Genomic DNA, 13,024 nt, shown 5'->3' with positions numbered 1-13,024 from the left:
TCGGCTCTTTCTTTTCTTTACTTTTTGTTTGCTTGTTTTGTTTTTCCAGACAGGGTTTCTCTGTATAGCTCTGGCTATCCTGGGGCTTGGTTTGTAGACTATGCTGGCCTCAAACTCACAGAGATCTGCCTGCTTCTGCCTCCTGAGTACTGGGATTAATGGTGTGCGCCACCACTGCCCAGCCTAAATTTTCTTTAATCTTACTTCTCAGGGGTTCCAATGATCATGGTAATAGTGTCTAACACAGGAGATAGTGACAGGTTAAATAAATCATTTATGCAAAGAGCTAAGCGGTGTTCAGAGATCTAACTCATCCTTTGTCCAAATTAGGACAGATGAGTGAAGGAGGCACCACCTCTGGCCAGGAGCAAATGAAGTTCCCTCTATGTCCAGGCGTCTGGGTTCAGCACTGCGCAGGAAACTGAACTGGACCTCAGCCCCACAAAGCCCCTGGGAGGCACTTTTGTAGGACACCCCCTTCAGGCCTGGGGATGGCCCTGGTGGCATCCAAGGCACAGCAGACACACCAGTGAGACTCAGCTCCCTGGAAGCCTCCTAGAGTCGACCTAGTTACAGACCAGAGTCACCAAGTCAGTCTCCAGCATCCCTGCCTCCCTCCATGGGGCTCCTTTTCCAAGAAGCATCCCTTTCTTTTATCTTTTAATTATTTTTAGTTTATGTGTGCAAATGTTTTACCTGCATGTATATCTGTGCACCACGTATGTCCTGGTATCCTTGGAGATCAGAGGAGGGGTTAGGTTCGAGTTACAGACGCTTGTGATCCACCATGTGGGTGCTGGGGAACTGAACCTGGGTCCTCTTCAAGAACAGCAGGTCCTCTAACCACTGAGCCATCTCTCCAGCCTCTAGTACCCTGTTCTTACCCATCTTGTCTGAAGAACATGGAGAGATCTGGAAGCTGAAACTGCTCAAGCCCTCGGCAGATGGCTTTCTTGAGAGCAAGATCTTTGATAAGAGTCTGGCAGGGCTGCACAGGCCTGGCCTCAGATCTGGCTGCTGAATCGGTGGAAAGTGCATACAGCTGAGCAGCAGAGTCAACATGACCGTAAAGGCAGCGTTGACCCTACGTGAAAGTTCAAGCCTTCTTATGTGATAATGACTTAGTCCTGATCTCTTGATAAGCACATCATAATTTACTCTGGAGCGGAGACCATAAATTAACTTTCCTTTAGTTCCTGCTGTACGGAGCGCTAATGTGCACTCAGGAAATAATAGTTCTGTCTTCACTGCAACCTCATAAAACAGGCCACAAAGCCTCTGTCAGGCTAGTTTTGCAGATATGGAAAGTTAGACCCATGAGGGCACTTGGCTTGCCCATGATCACACGGTCAACGAAAGGGCAGAGCTGACAAGAAGCCCAGGTCTTTGTCTCAATGTCCCCTCCACACAAGATGCCAGCAGAACCCTGCCAGGCCAAGGGTTCTCAGTAGCCCACCAAGAAATGAGGAAACGCAATGGCCACAGCACTCTGAACATTCCCGGTCTCTGCTGACCTGGCAAACTAAGCAGAACTGGGCCTAGAGTACTGAAGTAGGGGAAGAGTACAGTGGGTTTTGTCCTCATAGAGCTAAATTCATCTGATTTTAAAACTTTATTCTGGGGCTGGAGAGATGGCTCAGAGGTTAAGAGCACTGCTTGTTCTTCCAAAGGTCCTGAGTTCAATTCCCAGCAACCACATAGTGGCTCACAGCCATCTGTAATGAGATCTGGTCCCCTCTTCTGGCCTGCAGGGATATGTGCAGACAGAACATGGTATACATAATAAATAATTTTTTTTAAAAAATTTATTCTGAGGCTTGCCTTTTTTAAAAAATAATTTATTTTTATTTTTACCTGCATTGGTATTTTGCCTGCATGTATGTCTGTGTGAGGGTGTCAGATCCCCTGGAACTGGAGTTACAGGCAGGTGTGAGCTGCTGTGGGGGTGCTGGGAATTGAACTCAGGTCCTCTAGAAGAGTAGTCAGTGCTCTTACCTGCTGAGCTGTCTCTCCAACCCCAAAGCTTGCTGCAGTCAGATTTTCGTTTGGGCCTACAGCTCACAAATAATGACACGGGAGACTTATTAATTATGAAAGTTCGACCTATACTTTAAGATTGTTCCTAACTGATTCTTATAACTTAGGTTAACCTATTTATGTTAATCTATGTTCTATCATGTGGTGTTACTTCTCTTCCATCTTGCACCTCCTGTTTCCTCTCTGTGTCTCCTGGTGTCTCCTACACACCTAGATTCCTCCTCCTCTTCCTTTCTCTCCCCAAATCCCGCCTATACTTCCTGCCTGGCTTTCAGCTTTTTATCACGCCAATCACAGCATATGTCTTCATACAGTGTACAAATATCCCACAACAGCTTGCCTTTCTTAATTTTATGTGAAATCACTCTCAGTACTTGGGAGGCAGAGGCAGGTGGATTTCTGTGAGTTTGAGGCCAGCCTGGTCTACATAGCTAGTTTTAGGCCAGTCAGGGCTACATAGAGAGACCCTATCCAAAATGAATAAATAAATAAAATAAAACAAAAAAAAAAATCACCAGGTAAGAGTTACTATTTATTTGACATACTGAAAGTTATCAAGCCCTTGTCAATCCCTCTAAATGTTTTGACATTTTACTGGTATATAAAATATAAATGACTAAGAAGTCTTAAATGTAAAGTTTTTAAAGTAAATGAATGAAGGAAAGATTTTTGGCAGTAAGAGCTTGACTCAGGTTTCCTAAGAGAAGCAGAATATTCCAAAGTAGAGAGACATCCAGGTTCAACAAGCCAGGCTCAACACCCCTCCAGTCTCAAGTCAGGTCATTGCAGCCGCTTGGGAAGGGGCAGGGAGGCTGGAGGGAGCCTGAAAAGAAAGGCCATTCCCTGAAATTCTAGGTTGACTTTCGTCGAGGGACCGTGAGCCCCGCAAGGCACAAAGCCATTTCGTTTCCTTGTCTCTGTGCAGCCTGATCAAATACTCTACTCACTTAAGGGAAATTGACCTTGGAAACAACGTCCTGGGAGAAACAGCTGCAGTCGCCATCCTGGAAGCACTGAGAGCCAGGAAGGCAGGTAAAGTTCCGTCCTCTTCTCCCAGGCCCCCGACACGCCACAGCTGTGTCGTTGTTTGTGTTCGATGACAAATCTGAGCTGTGCAGGGAGCAGGGGCATTGTCAAAAGCTAACCCCCATCGTGTCAACATGCCCAGAGACCTGTACAGAGCCCAAGAACTGTCACAATGTCGCGTGTACCCTTCAAGTACTGATTTCTCCCTATACTTCTAGGCTAGTGTCTAGGTAGTTTCTTACCTTCAACCTCCAAAGTAGCTGTGCTTACAGCATGCCCCAGCCTGACTGGTTTTTTATTTTTTAAATGAATTTTTTCCCTATTGCTTTTGCCTTTTCTGTCTTCTCTTTCCTTCCTTTTTTTTCTTCTAAGATTTATTTATTATGTATACAGTGTTCTGCCTACATGCCTGCGTGCCAGAAGCTCTCATTACAGATGGTTGTGAGCCACCATATGGTTGCTGGGAACAGAACCCAGGACCTCTGGAAGAGCAGCCAGTGCTCTTAACCTCTGGGCCATCTCTCCAGCCCTTCTCTTTCCTTTTTCATTCTCCAAGAAAGTTCTCTCCTGTTCTCTAGTCTCCACTCAGCCCGACCTAAAGTGATTTGTACAGAAATTGATTGTAAAACTGAAGTAGCGACCGTCCTGAGACCACATCTGAGCCAGCCAGGCACTGGAGCCTTTCAAGTCTGAGGCAGCCTGGGCTATATAAGGATACCCTGGAGACAGAGAGAAAGAGAGGAGGGAGAGAGCGAACAAGGACCAGAGTGTTCTTCTTAATCATTCAGGAGGGGTTTGGCTCCAACCGGCAGGCAGCAGTGTGTGACCTGTGGCCCTGGAACCCTTGGAAAACGAGAGGAGCGAGGTCAGTTAGCGGGGACCATCCCTCCCCCCACACCCCCGCCTCTCCTTTAGAATACTCTTACTGCCTTTACAGGGGAGCAAACAACGTCATTTTCAATGCGGCTCCATGTAAAACATGCAACTCAGGGTTGAGGAGCGTGAGGACTGTGCTGTGGGGCAGGCTGAGTGCGGAGAAGTCACTGGCGGCCGCATCATTTCCTTAGGAAAATGGTCAGAGGTTGCATTTTTCCTTTGCTGGCAGGGTTTTAAAGGGAATTACGGGGCTGTTGTGGTCTGCTGTGTTGCTCCATTTCAAACTAAAGCCATGCATGTTTAATGGCCAATTAAATGATTCTAAGATTTTTTTTTTCCAATTATCCTTTTCTTGTAGAGAAACAGAACGCCCCCTTCTTGTTCCATTAGCTGAGATGAAGCGCAGCCGGGTTATTCTGTTAACACTAACTCTAAGTGCAGTACGCAGAAGGCAGGTCGTGACTGGGCTTTGGTTTTCCTGGGGCCGCAAGCCGCTTCTCACTCTACCTGGCAGGCACCATTACTGGCTGCAGGCCATCTCCCCAGCATCTCTGCAGGGAATGTGATGAGAGCCAGCCTCTGGTGACGGGATGGGAAATGATTTCCACTGAGCTCCTATCTGGAATGGAAAATGTCTTGCCTGCTTAGTAAATGGCTCGATTTACATAAATGAGAGGCTAATTATGGAGTGCCCACCTGGAAATGCAAGTACCTCATCTCGACAGCATTAAAAGGCAATCTACGGCTCAAGACATCAGCGAGTCTGAAATTGAGTCTAAGTGTGCATCATGAATAGTCCTAATGCATTTATTTCATGAGCTGGGCTCATTATGGGCTGTTTCTGACAGAGCGCTTTAATGAGGTTGGTAGTTTGAACACCAGTGAAGAGTCCTCAGAAGAGGGTGAGCTGCTTGGATTTCATAGGACGAATCTCTTGTCGCTTAGCCCTAAAGGCATCATTTTAAACCGTAAAACCATTAGAAACATCACTGATGATGAAACTAATGCTCGTTTAGTGTCTTCTGTGTTTGTATCATTTGCAAGCCAACAAGAGAATTTCTAATTCTCCTTTAATGAAATCACACCAACGTTCTTGTCTGCTAAAGAGGGAGTTTGGTCCTCCTTGCCTGTATCTCTCCCCCATTTTCTTCTCCTCTTCCTCTGGTTTTGGGTTGCTGTTTTGTTTTGTTTTTTTAGACAGGGCCTCTGTAGCCCAGGGTGACCTTGAGCTGGTGATGTAACCAAGGCTGGTCCTGGGGCCTCCAGAGTCCTGGGACTGCAGAGTATCGGGGAGTTCTCATGAGCCAACTGTAGTAATTCCTAGGCCTGAGAGCGCCCCTACACAGTCTGAGCCATTCTGCTCATTTATGCTTTTGCTCTCTTTGCTCAGGTAAACTACCACCCTTAAAAGTCACAGTCACTCCCCGGATCTCTTCGGACACCTTCACATCTATTTGGAAACATAGCAAGAAATCTAATAAAACCAGTAAAAAGAAGAAAAAGGTAAATTCTTTACCGTCTGTATGGCTGAGTAGCAGCCGCCAGGGGGCGCTGTATGGATGAGGCGTGCGCCTCAGTGGAGATAAATGGAGCCTTCGACGCCCGAGTTTAGGGTCTTCTAGGTCACCCTCCCCTAAACTGTCGTCAGAAGGACGGTGGTTATACCAGGAGGCGAGCAGTAAGACAACAACATCACCTCTCAGAGATTAGTGGACACTGCCTCCGGCTTCAACCCCTCTTCCCTGCCAAATGCACGTTCCTGCAGGCCTGCTGCGGATCTGCAGAGATCTTTGTCTCCACTCCAGGCGCCTGTGCCGTCTTTTGGGCGATAATGATTTACATACTCTCATTCTCCACTACGGAAAGTCGATTTTTTTTTTTAAATAGGACAAATATTTAATGGCACAGGAAGAAGAAAAAAAAAGACATGTTACAAAACAAAGTGATTTTAAGTAAGAGGTAGAAGACGAGTTTTGAAACGAAAATTAAAAAGTATACACATGCATTTAAAAACCTAGACTGCTGTATACCAAATTATCAGCACCGTTACTACCATCCAGTGAGGGAAGAGTCTCCCCTGTGTGTTTGTGTGTGTGTTACAATTTTTTGTTTATTTGTTTGTGTATTTATTGAGACTGGGTCTTACTCTGTACGTCAGACTGGCCTTGAACTTGTGGTGTTCCTTTGTCTCCTCCCGAGTGCTGAGAATACAGGCATCACTACTGTGCCTGTTGGTTGTTGTCTTGTTTGTTTTCTTCTTTCTGTATTTTTAAAACACAACTATTTCTGACCCAAACAGGTTGGGCATGGTTGCTAATAATTGTAGCTGAAAATTTTCCTGTATCCTGCCCGGTCCACAGCCACTCAGATCCAAGTAAACACACAGAGGCTTATATTAATTAAAACTGCTCGGCCATTAGCTCAGGTCTGTGACTGACTAGCTCCTACACTTAAACTCAGACCATTTCTGTTCATCTATAAATCGTCACATGTTCCGTAGCTTTACCTGTGTGCCATTACGTGCTGCTCCCTGGATGGCAGGCTGGCGTCTCCTCACTCAGCCTTCTTCTTCCCAGAACTCCTTGTCTGTTTATCCTTCCTACTTCTTGCCTGGCTAACTGGCCAATCAGCATTTTATTAAACCAGTGTATAAAAGCATTACCCCACAGCACATAATATCATCCTAATAACAACACTTGAGAGGCTGCAGCAAGAGAATCACCACAAGTTCAAGGCCAGCCCAGGCTACCTAGTGGGTTCCAGGTCAATTCAGTATACAGTGTGAGTGTCTCAAAAAGGAAAAGAAAAATATTCATGGTCATAAAGAAAAAGGGAGGGAGAGGGAGGCACTCTTGGAGAGACGCCAGATGCATGGACGCAGCTGCTTTCTATGCATTTGATGTCTGCTAAGCAATCACCTTTATTGGCCTGAACAAAGAGCTGGCGCAGTAGTCAAGTGTTGAATTGCTGCAGAGTGTGACTGTTTGCAGCTGTGTCCTGCCCCCCCACACACACACACACTGCTGCGGGTCTTACAACCTATGGCTGTGTTTTCTGACCTCTGGTCATTTTTGAGACTCACTGCGTGTGTATTTTGTCTCATGGGTCTGGATCCAGGAATGGTCATTATTCTTCATAAAGAAACTTAATTTAATGTATGTTGCATAATGTCTCGTGACAGGTTTTTGGGTCTCTGATGATATGCTTCTAAGTGCTCTGTAGTAATAAAAGGATCCCCCCAATCAAAAACACCCTGTAATCAATTAAAATGAATATCATCCCCCTTCTCTCTCTTTTTTCTTTCTTTTTCTTTCTTTCTTTCTTCCTTCCTTCCTTTCTTTCTTTCTTTCTTTCCTTCCTTCCTTCCTTCCTTCCTTCCTTTCTCTCTCTCTCTCTCTCTCTCTCTCTCTCTCTCTCTCTCTCTCTCTCTCTCTCTCTCTCTCCTTTTTTGTTTTTCCCCAGAAAAACAAATCTCACAGAAATCCACCGGTCCTTGCTTCCCTTGTCCTGGGATTAAAGGTGTGAGTTTCACTCTGACCTGTCTCTTTCTGACCTGTCTCTTTCTGACCTGTCTCTTTCTTAATTGGTTTTTGCTGAGTTACTAGAGAATACAATATTCCCCATATATCACCAGGAGACTCACAGTCTCAGTTCTGACCTTCCACAGGATTAAGATTGCCAGCACTTTATTCAAGTAACAAAGGCATGCAACCCTTGTCCATGTGTGGAGCCTGGATTCATCCTCAAAGAACCAAATAACCAAAAAGGATCATTAGTTTTATTGTTTTGTTTTTGTCTTTTGGGGTTATTGTTTTGGGGGTTTTTGTTCGTTTGGTTGATTGGTTGGTTGGTTTTTCTGAGATAGAGTCCTGGCTTTGTAGACCATGCTGGCCTTGAACTCACAGAGCTCTGCCTGCCTCTGCCTGGGCTGGGATTAAAGGCGTGCGCCACCACACCTGGCTGCCTCATTGTTGTAAAACCAGACAGAGAGACAGCTCCATTGGTAAATAGCTTGTTGTACAAGTGTCAGAACCTGAGTTTGGCCTCCAACATCCATGTAGAAAGCTGGGCTTGGTGTCACTTATAATCCCAGAGATGGGGAGGTGGAGACAGCAGATCCCTGGGGCTCCCTGGCCAGGCAGCCTAGCCTAATTAGCAAGCAAGTCAATAAACAAACAAACAACAAATAAACAAATAAATAAATGGGGTTGGGGATGAGAGGACAAAGGATAGGAAAGAATATGAGGAGAAATACCTAACAGTAAAGCAAAGCCCTCTTGGAAGAGTCCTTTTTGGAAAAGTCATATAAAAACCTACTAGAAGTTTCCTAAAATATATACATGCACATATACAGAGTTCAAACGAAGCCGTCCTATGCTGGTCCAACAGCACCCCTACTGGACAACACAAGCCAACGAATAAAAGGCCTGGTGCCAGAAGGGGTTACTTCTTTTGGAGTTGTTGGCCAGTGAGGCCCCAGAGACCCTCAGAATTACAGACTATTGACAATGCTCTTGGTTGCCCCCCAGAACTTGATTGTAAGACCCTATTGCTAAGGCACCACATATGAGTCATTAGAGCACGGAGAAATCAAGCTGGTACTGACCTGGAGGCTTGGTCTCTACTGGGCTAGTTCTTAAAATGCTAGACGGTGCTATGCAGACTATTGGAAGACAAAGATGTTATACCCAGATCGAGGGGACCCCCAAAAGACCACCACAGAGACCAAAAACTCCGTATGTAAAAGAAAAAAGCCTTTATTCAAGCTCGGGCTTGGTCTCTCTGTCTGTCCCACACAGCAGTGAGAGCAGAGAGCCCTGAGCCCAGGCGGAGGAGGGTTTTCAATCATAGCGGAAGTTGGGGTGAAGGGATTTCCAAGGTCCAGGACCCTGATTGGCTGACATTTGTCTGGGGGTATCAGCAAAAAGGAGAAATAGGTGTGTGCTAGGCTCCAGGACATCCGGCCATCTTACCTAACCTCATCTGACAGTTGGAATGATTGGGATGTCAGGTACTTCTCCATCCCTGACCCGTCCTGGGTGGTGTCAGCTTATGACTTGTCCTGGACCTGGGTATTGCCTACGGGTAAGCCTGTCATGGCAGCTGTGTGGTTAAGCTGTGGTTTTTTGCCCGCCCCCCACCCAACAAAAGTAACCATCACTCTCGCTCAGCTATGACCCTCCCAGGTACAACAATGGAAGGCCCCACAGGTGCAGCCGCGACACAATGTCCCGGGGGTGACCACCCACTCTCCGACTGGACTTAAGGCCACTCCACAAGATGAAACCCATACCTAGCACCATCGGTGGGGCCGTGAGCCCGTGAATAGGGGGGCCGTAGACCCCTGGGGGGAGTCTACTACTATTATTATGCTGAATGAATGTAGTATGAAGTTGACTCCTAGTAACCGGTTATACTCACAGATGAGTGCGTCTCTCAACCCTCCTCAGAAAGGCTTCGGAATGCAGTAGATGGTGATTAGCACAGGGGCAACACACCTGGCCAAGGGGCAGAGCATGAGCGACCGTGGGATGCTCGGGCCTAAAGGCGACATCTGCATCATGCCGTCTCTTCCCCAGGCTCAGCAATCACTGTGGAAGCGGGGTAGAAAGACTGTAAGGGCCAGAGGCAGCGGACGACCACAAGGAAACTGTTTTCCAGGCACAGCAGGGAAGAAGCTGCACATATTAACTCCTAACAGCTGTGCCCAGCACTGTGCAAGCTCAAGCCGCACGAAATCCCAGCATGGAGAGAGGAGGTGGGCAGGAAAGCCTAGCTGAAGAGCCAGCGGCAATTGACAGCTGCTAGGAGAGGGGAAGCCAGTCTTATTTAAGATGTGGCCCCTGGTAGGTGGACCACGCTCCAGGGGATGGTCCCCTACCCGATAGCACTTGGACAGCAGAAATTGGATTTGATAAGTAGATAGGGAAGGAGAATGGATCTGAAAGGAGTTGGGGGGAAGGAATGAATATGACCAAAATGTATTGCATGAAATTCCCAAAACACTTAAAACACACACACACACACACACACACACACACACACACACACACACACACACACACACACACGAAAAAACACCAAGGTAGATGGCTCCTGAGGAATCACTGTTGGAATTCCTGGCCACTCCCCCCAGATACATGACCTCACATTCACTGCCCAGTAGCCAAGCAAGAGGCGTAATCATCCTGGTGCCTTACATCCTACGTAATCCATGCGCTGCGTGGTCACATAATTTGTGCACATGCATGGCATAGCTACATAAGCCCATATGTGCATGTGCGGGGAAATCCATAAAAAGCGGGTCACAGACTCCTCCCCCTTCCTCTTCTTCTCTTCCTCTTCCTCTCTCTCTCTCTCTCTCTCTCTCTCTCTCTCTCTCTCTCTCTCTCTCTCTCTCTCTCTCCATGACCATTTCCATAGGCCTAAGCACTACCCTCTGTTCTCCTTCCCCTAATAAACTCTTACAGTGGGTTTTGTTGTACTTCATGGTTTTTCTTGCACTGTAAACAGTGCCGCCTAATAAATAACACAGTGCCACATAATAGCTAACAATTACAACATAGGTTGGCTTCTGGCCTTTCACACATGTGCACACATGTTTACCTGGACATACTTCAATATGTACGTACAGAGATAAATAAATGAATAAAACCAGATGTATATATTAAAGTGCTACCTTGATCATTTCTCAAAGATCTTTGCCCTTTTATGATACAGTGTTTTCAGTGGGGTAGGGAGTGCTGTTGGCTACTATTAAAGTCGAAGACCTAGTAAACCAGGCATTTTTCTGTATTACTGGCATCTGTCCAGTGTACTGTCACTTTTAATAGCAAACTAGCACCGCAATCTATACCGTAAATGTAAAAGTCTCCACATACCAGAAAGGAAAGAGACAGTAAGAGTTATATTATCTGGGTGAGTTGGTGCACCCCTGTAATTAAAGCCTTTGGGAGATGGAGGCAAAAGAATGAGGAACTCAAAGCTAGTCTCATAGCGAGTTTGAGGCTAGCCTGGCTACATGAGACCCTGTCAAGGTAGAGGAAAGCATGTCTTCAGTAAGAAAACTACCTGTTGTCTCTCTTGTTTGTTTGTTTGTTTGTTTGTTTGTTTGTTTGTTTTTAAGACAGGGTCTCACTATATATCCCTCTCTGGCCTGGAACTCACTAAGTAGAGGAGGTTGACCTCAAGCTCACAGAGATTGCCTGCCTCTGCCTCCCAAACTCTAGAATTAAAGGTGGGGTCCACCATGCCCAGCCCTTATTACTTTCTTAACTCATGATTTCCTGTTCATTATTTCACAGGCAAAAAACTGAATACAGATGCTGTATTTGCAAATGGATGTCACCTATCTCCATGGCCAGACAGACCTATTTAGGAAGACACTGCTTGTCATGCATAAACATTTCTCATTGCCATCAATCCCCTTTCGGGTTCTAAAATTCATGAGTCATCAAACTCAGCAGGGCCTATCCTGTCCCACAAATCAGTTTCTTTCTTTTTTTAAATTTTTTGAGACAAACAGCTCAGCTCTGGCTATGCTGGAACTAGCTCTGTAGACCAGGCTAGCCTTGAAATCACAAGGATCCGCCTGCCTCTGCCTCCTGAGTGCTGAGACTAAAGGTGTGTGCCACCACTGCCCGGCACAAATCAGTTTCTAAACTATGGGTTTCATTCTGTCCCTGTTGCCACTAAGTCACCAGGAGGAGGCCAAGGCTTCACTGGTAACATCATGACTAAGGAAGTCACTGCTGCTAGAGACCCTCTTATCCAAAATGGCCTCGCTTGGGGAAAGAGCTACCACGCCCATCTTTCTCAGCAATATCCAACTTTGATGAACCTGTGCATGTTAAGATGGTGGAGGCCCCTTGTGCTGGGCACCAACTTGATTGAAGGTTGATAACTGGGGGGAGGGGAGGGCAAAACAGCTTGACCACACAACTGCCATGACAGGCTTAGAGGCCCAGACACAGCTTCTGTGACAGGCAACACCTGGATCCAGGAAAAGCCATAAGCTGACCTCATCCAAGGATCCACCTAGGGATGGACCAGTATCTAAGGGGAAGTACCAAACATCCCAACACATTCCAACCCTTAGATAAGATTAGGTAAGATCACCAGATGTCCCCGAGTCTAGCACACACCTATTTCCCTTTTACAGATACCCCTAGACAAATGTCAGCCAATTAGGGTCCTGAACCCTGGAAATCCCCCCACCCCAACCTCTGCTATGATAAAGACCCCACCCTGCCTGGGCTCTGGGCTCTCTGCCCTCACTGCTGAGTCTTCATCAGACAGAGAGTCCAAGCTCTGAGCTTGAAATAAAGGCTCTTTGCTTTTACATACAAGATTTGGTCTCCATGGTGGTCTTTTGGGGGGGGGGGCACAATCTGGGCATAGCAATAACACCATGAAGGAGAGAAGGAATAGGCATCTCCAAAATTGATGAATGGGAAAATGCAAAAAGTGGTTGGTTACGATATCGTAATTGGCTAAAGACTGTTGAAATAGGGCCTAAAACCATAGACCCGAAAGCACTTGAACCCAGTGTGGTGGTACAGGCCTGTACTCCCAGCAATTGGGAAATGGAGCAAGTTTAAGCCAACCCTAGCTATGTAGAGAGTTCAAGGCCATCCTGGGTTTCAGGAGACTGTCTCAACAACAACAAAAAAAAAAGGAAGGGAGGAAGGAAGGGAGGGAGGGAGGGAGGGAGGGAGGGAGGGAGAGAGAGAGAGAGAGAGAGAGAGAGAGAGAGAGAGAGAGAGAGGGGGGGGGAAATCAAGCTGAGCCTTTTTGGTCTTAGCAGCAAAAGCAAGATGACAAGGGAATGTTCTGGTTTAAAAAAAAACCAAGAAGACAAGATACACATGCTAGCAAATTCCTGTAATCCCAACTCTGGAGAGGCAGAAGCAGGAGCATTGCTTCAAGTCCAAAGCCAGCCTTCTCTACAGTGAGTCCAGGCCAGGCAGGGCTACACACCAAGTCCCTATCTCAACTGCAAGCCCCCACAGGAAGAAAATCAGAATTAAAATTGGCCCAGGAAGCCCATGCTGGGGAAAGTGTTGGAATCACCTGATGCCAGTGG

General features: G+C 46.5%; 1 protein-coding gene across 4 annotated transcripts in view; it reads left to right on the top strand.

Moving 5' to 3' along the window:
- The window catches only part of LOC107401031 (uncharacterized), a 41,392-nt gene extending 29,107 nt beyond the window's left edge, over nucleotides 1-12,285 (top strand). For 2 of the 4 annotated variants that reach the window (XM_015994085.3, XM_076576865.1), the window contains exons 9-11: nucleotides 2,963-3,069; nucleotides 5,330-5,442; nucleotides 11,244-12,285. In XM_015994085.3, coding sequence (XP_015849571.3) covers nucleotides 2,963-3,069; nucleotides 5,330-5,442; nucleotides 11,244-11,255 — 232 coding nt within the window. In that variant the 3' untranslated portion in view covers nucleotides 11,256-12,285. Of the gene's footprint in view, nucleotides 1-2,962; nucleotides 3,070-3,851; nucleotides 3,929-4,000; nucleotides 5,443-11,243 lie in introns of those variants that run through there. The other 2 variants (XM_042281455.2, XM_076576866.1) reach the window with 1 other exon arrangement.
- The last annotated feature ends 739 nt before the right edge of the window (nucleotides 12,286-13,024 follow it).

Source organism: Peromyscus maniculatus, chromosome 7 (genome assembly GCF_049852395.1).
Source record: "Peromyscus maniculatus bairdii isolate BWxNUB_F1_BW_parent chromosome 7, HU_Pman_BW_mat_3.1, whole genome shotgun sequence".
NCBI classification, from domain to species: Eukaryota; Metazoa; Chordata; class Mammalia; order Rodentia; family Cricetidae; genus Peromyscus; species Peromyscus maniculatus.
This window is presented reverse-complemented; position numbering and strand designations above follow the sequence as displayed.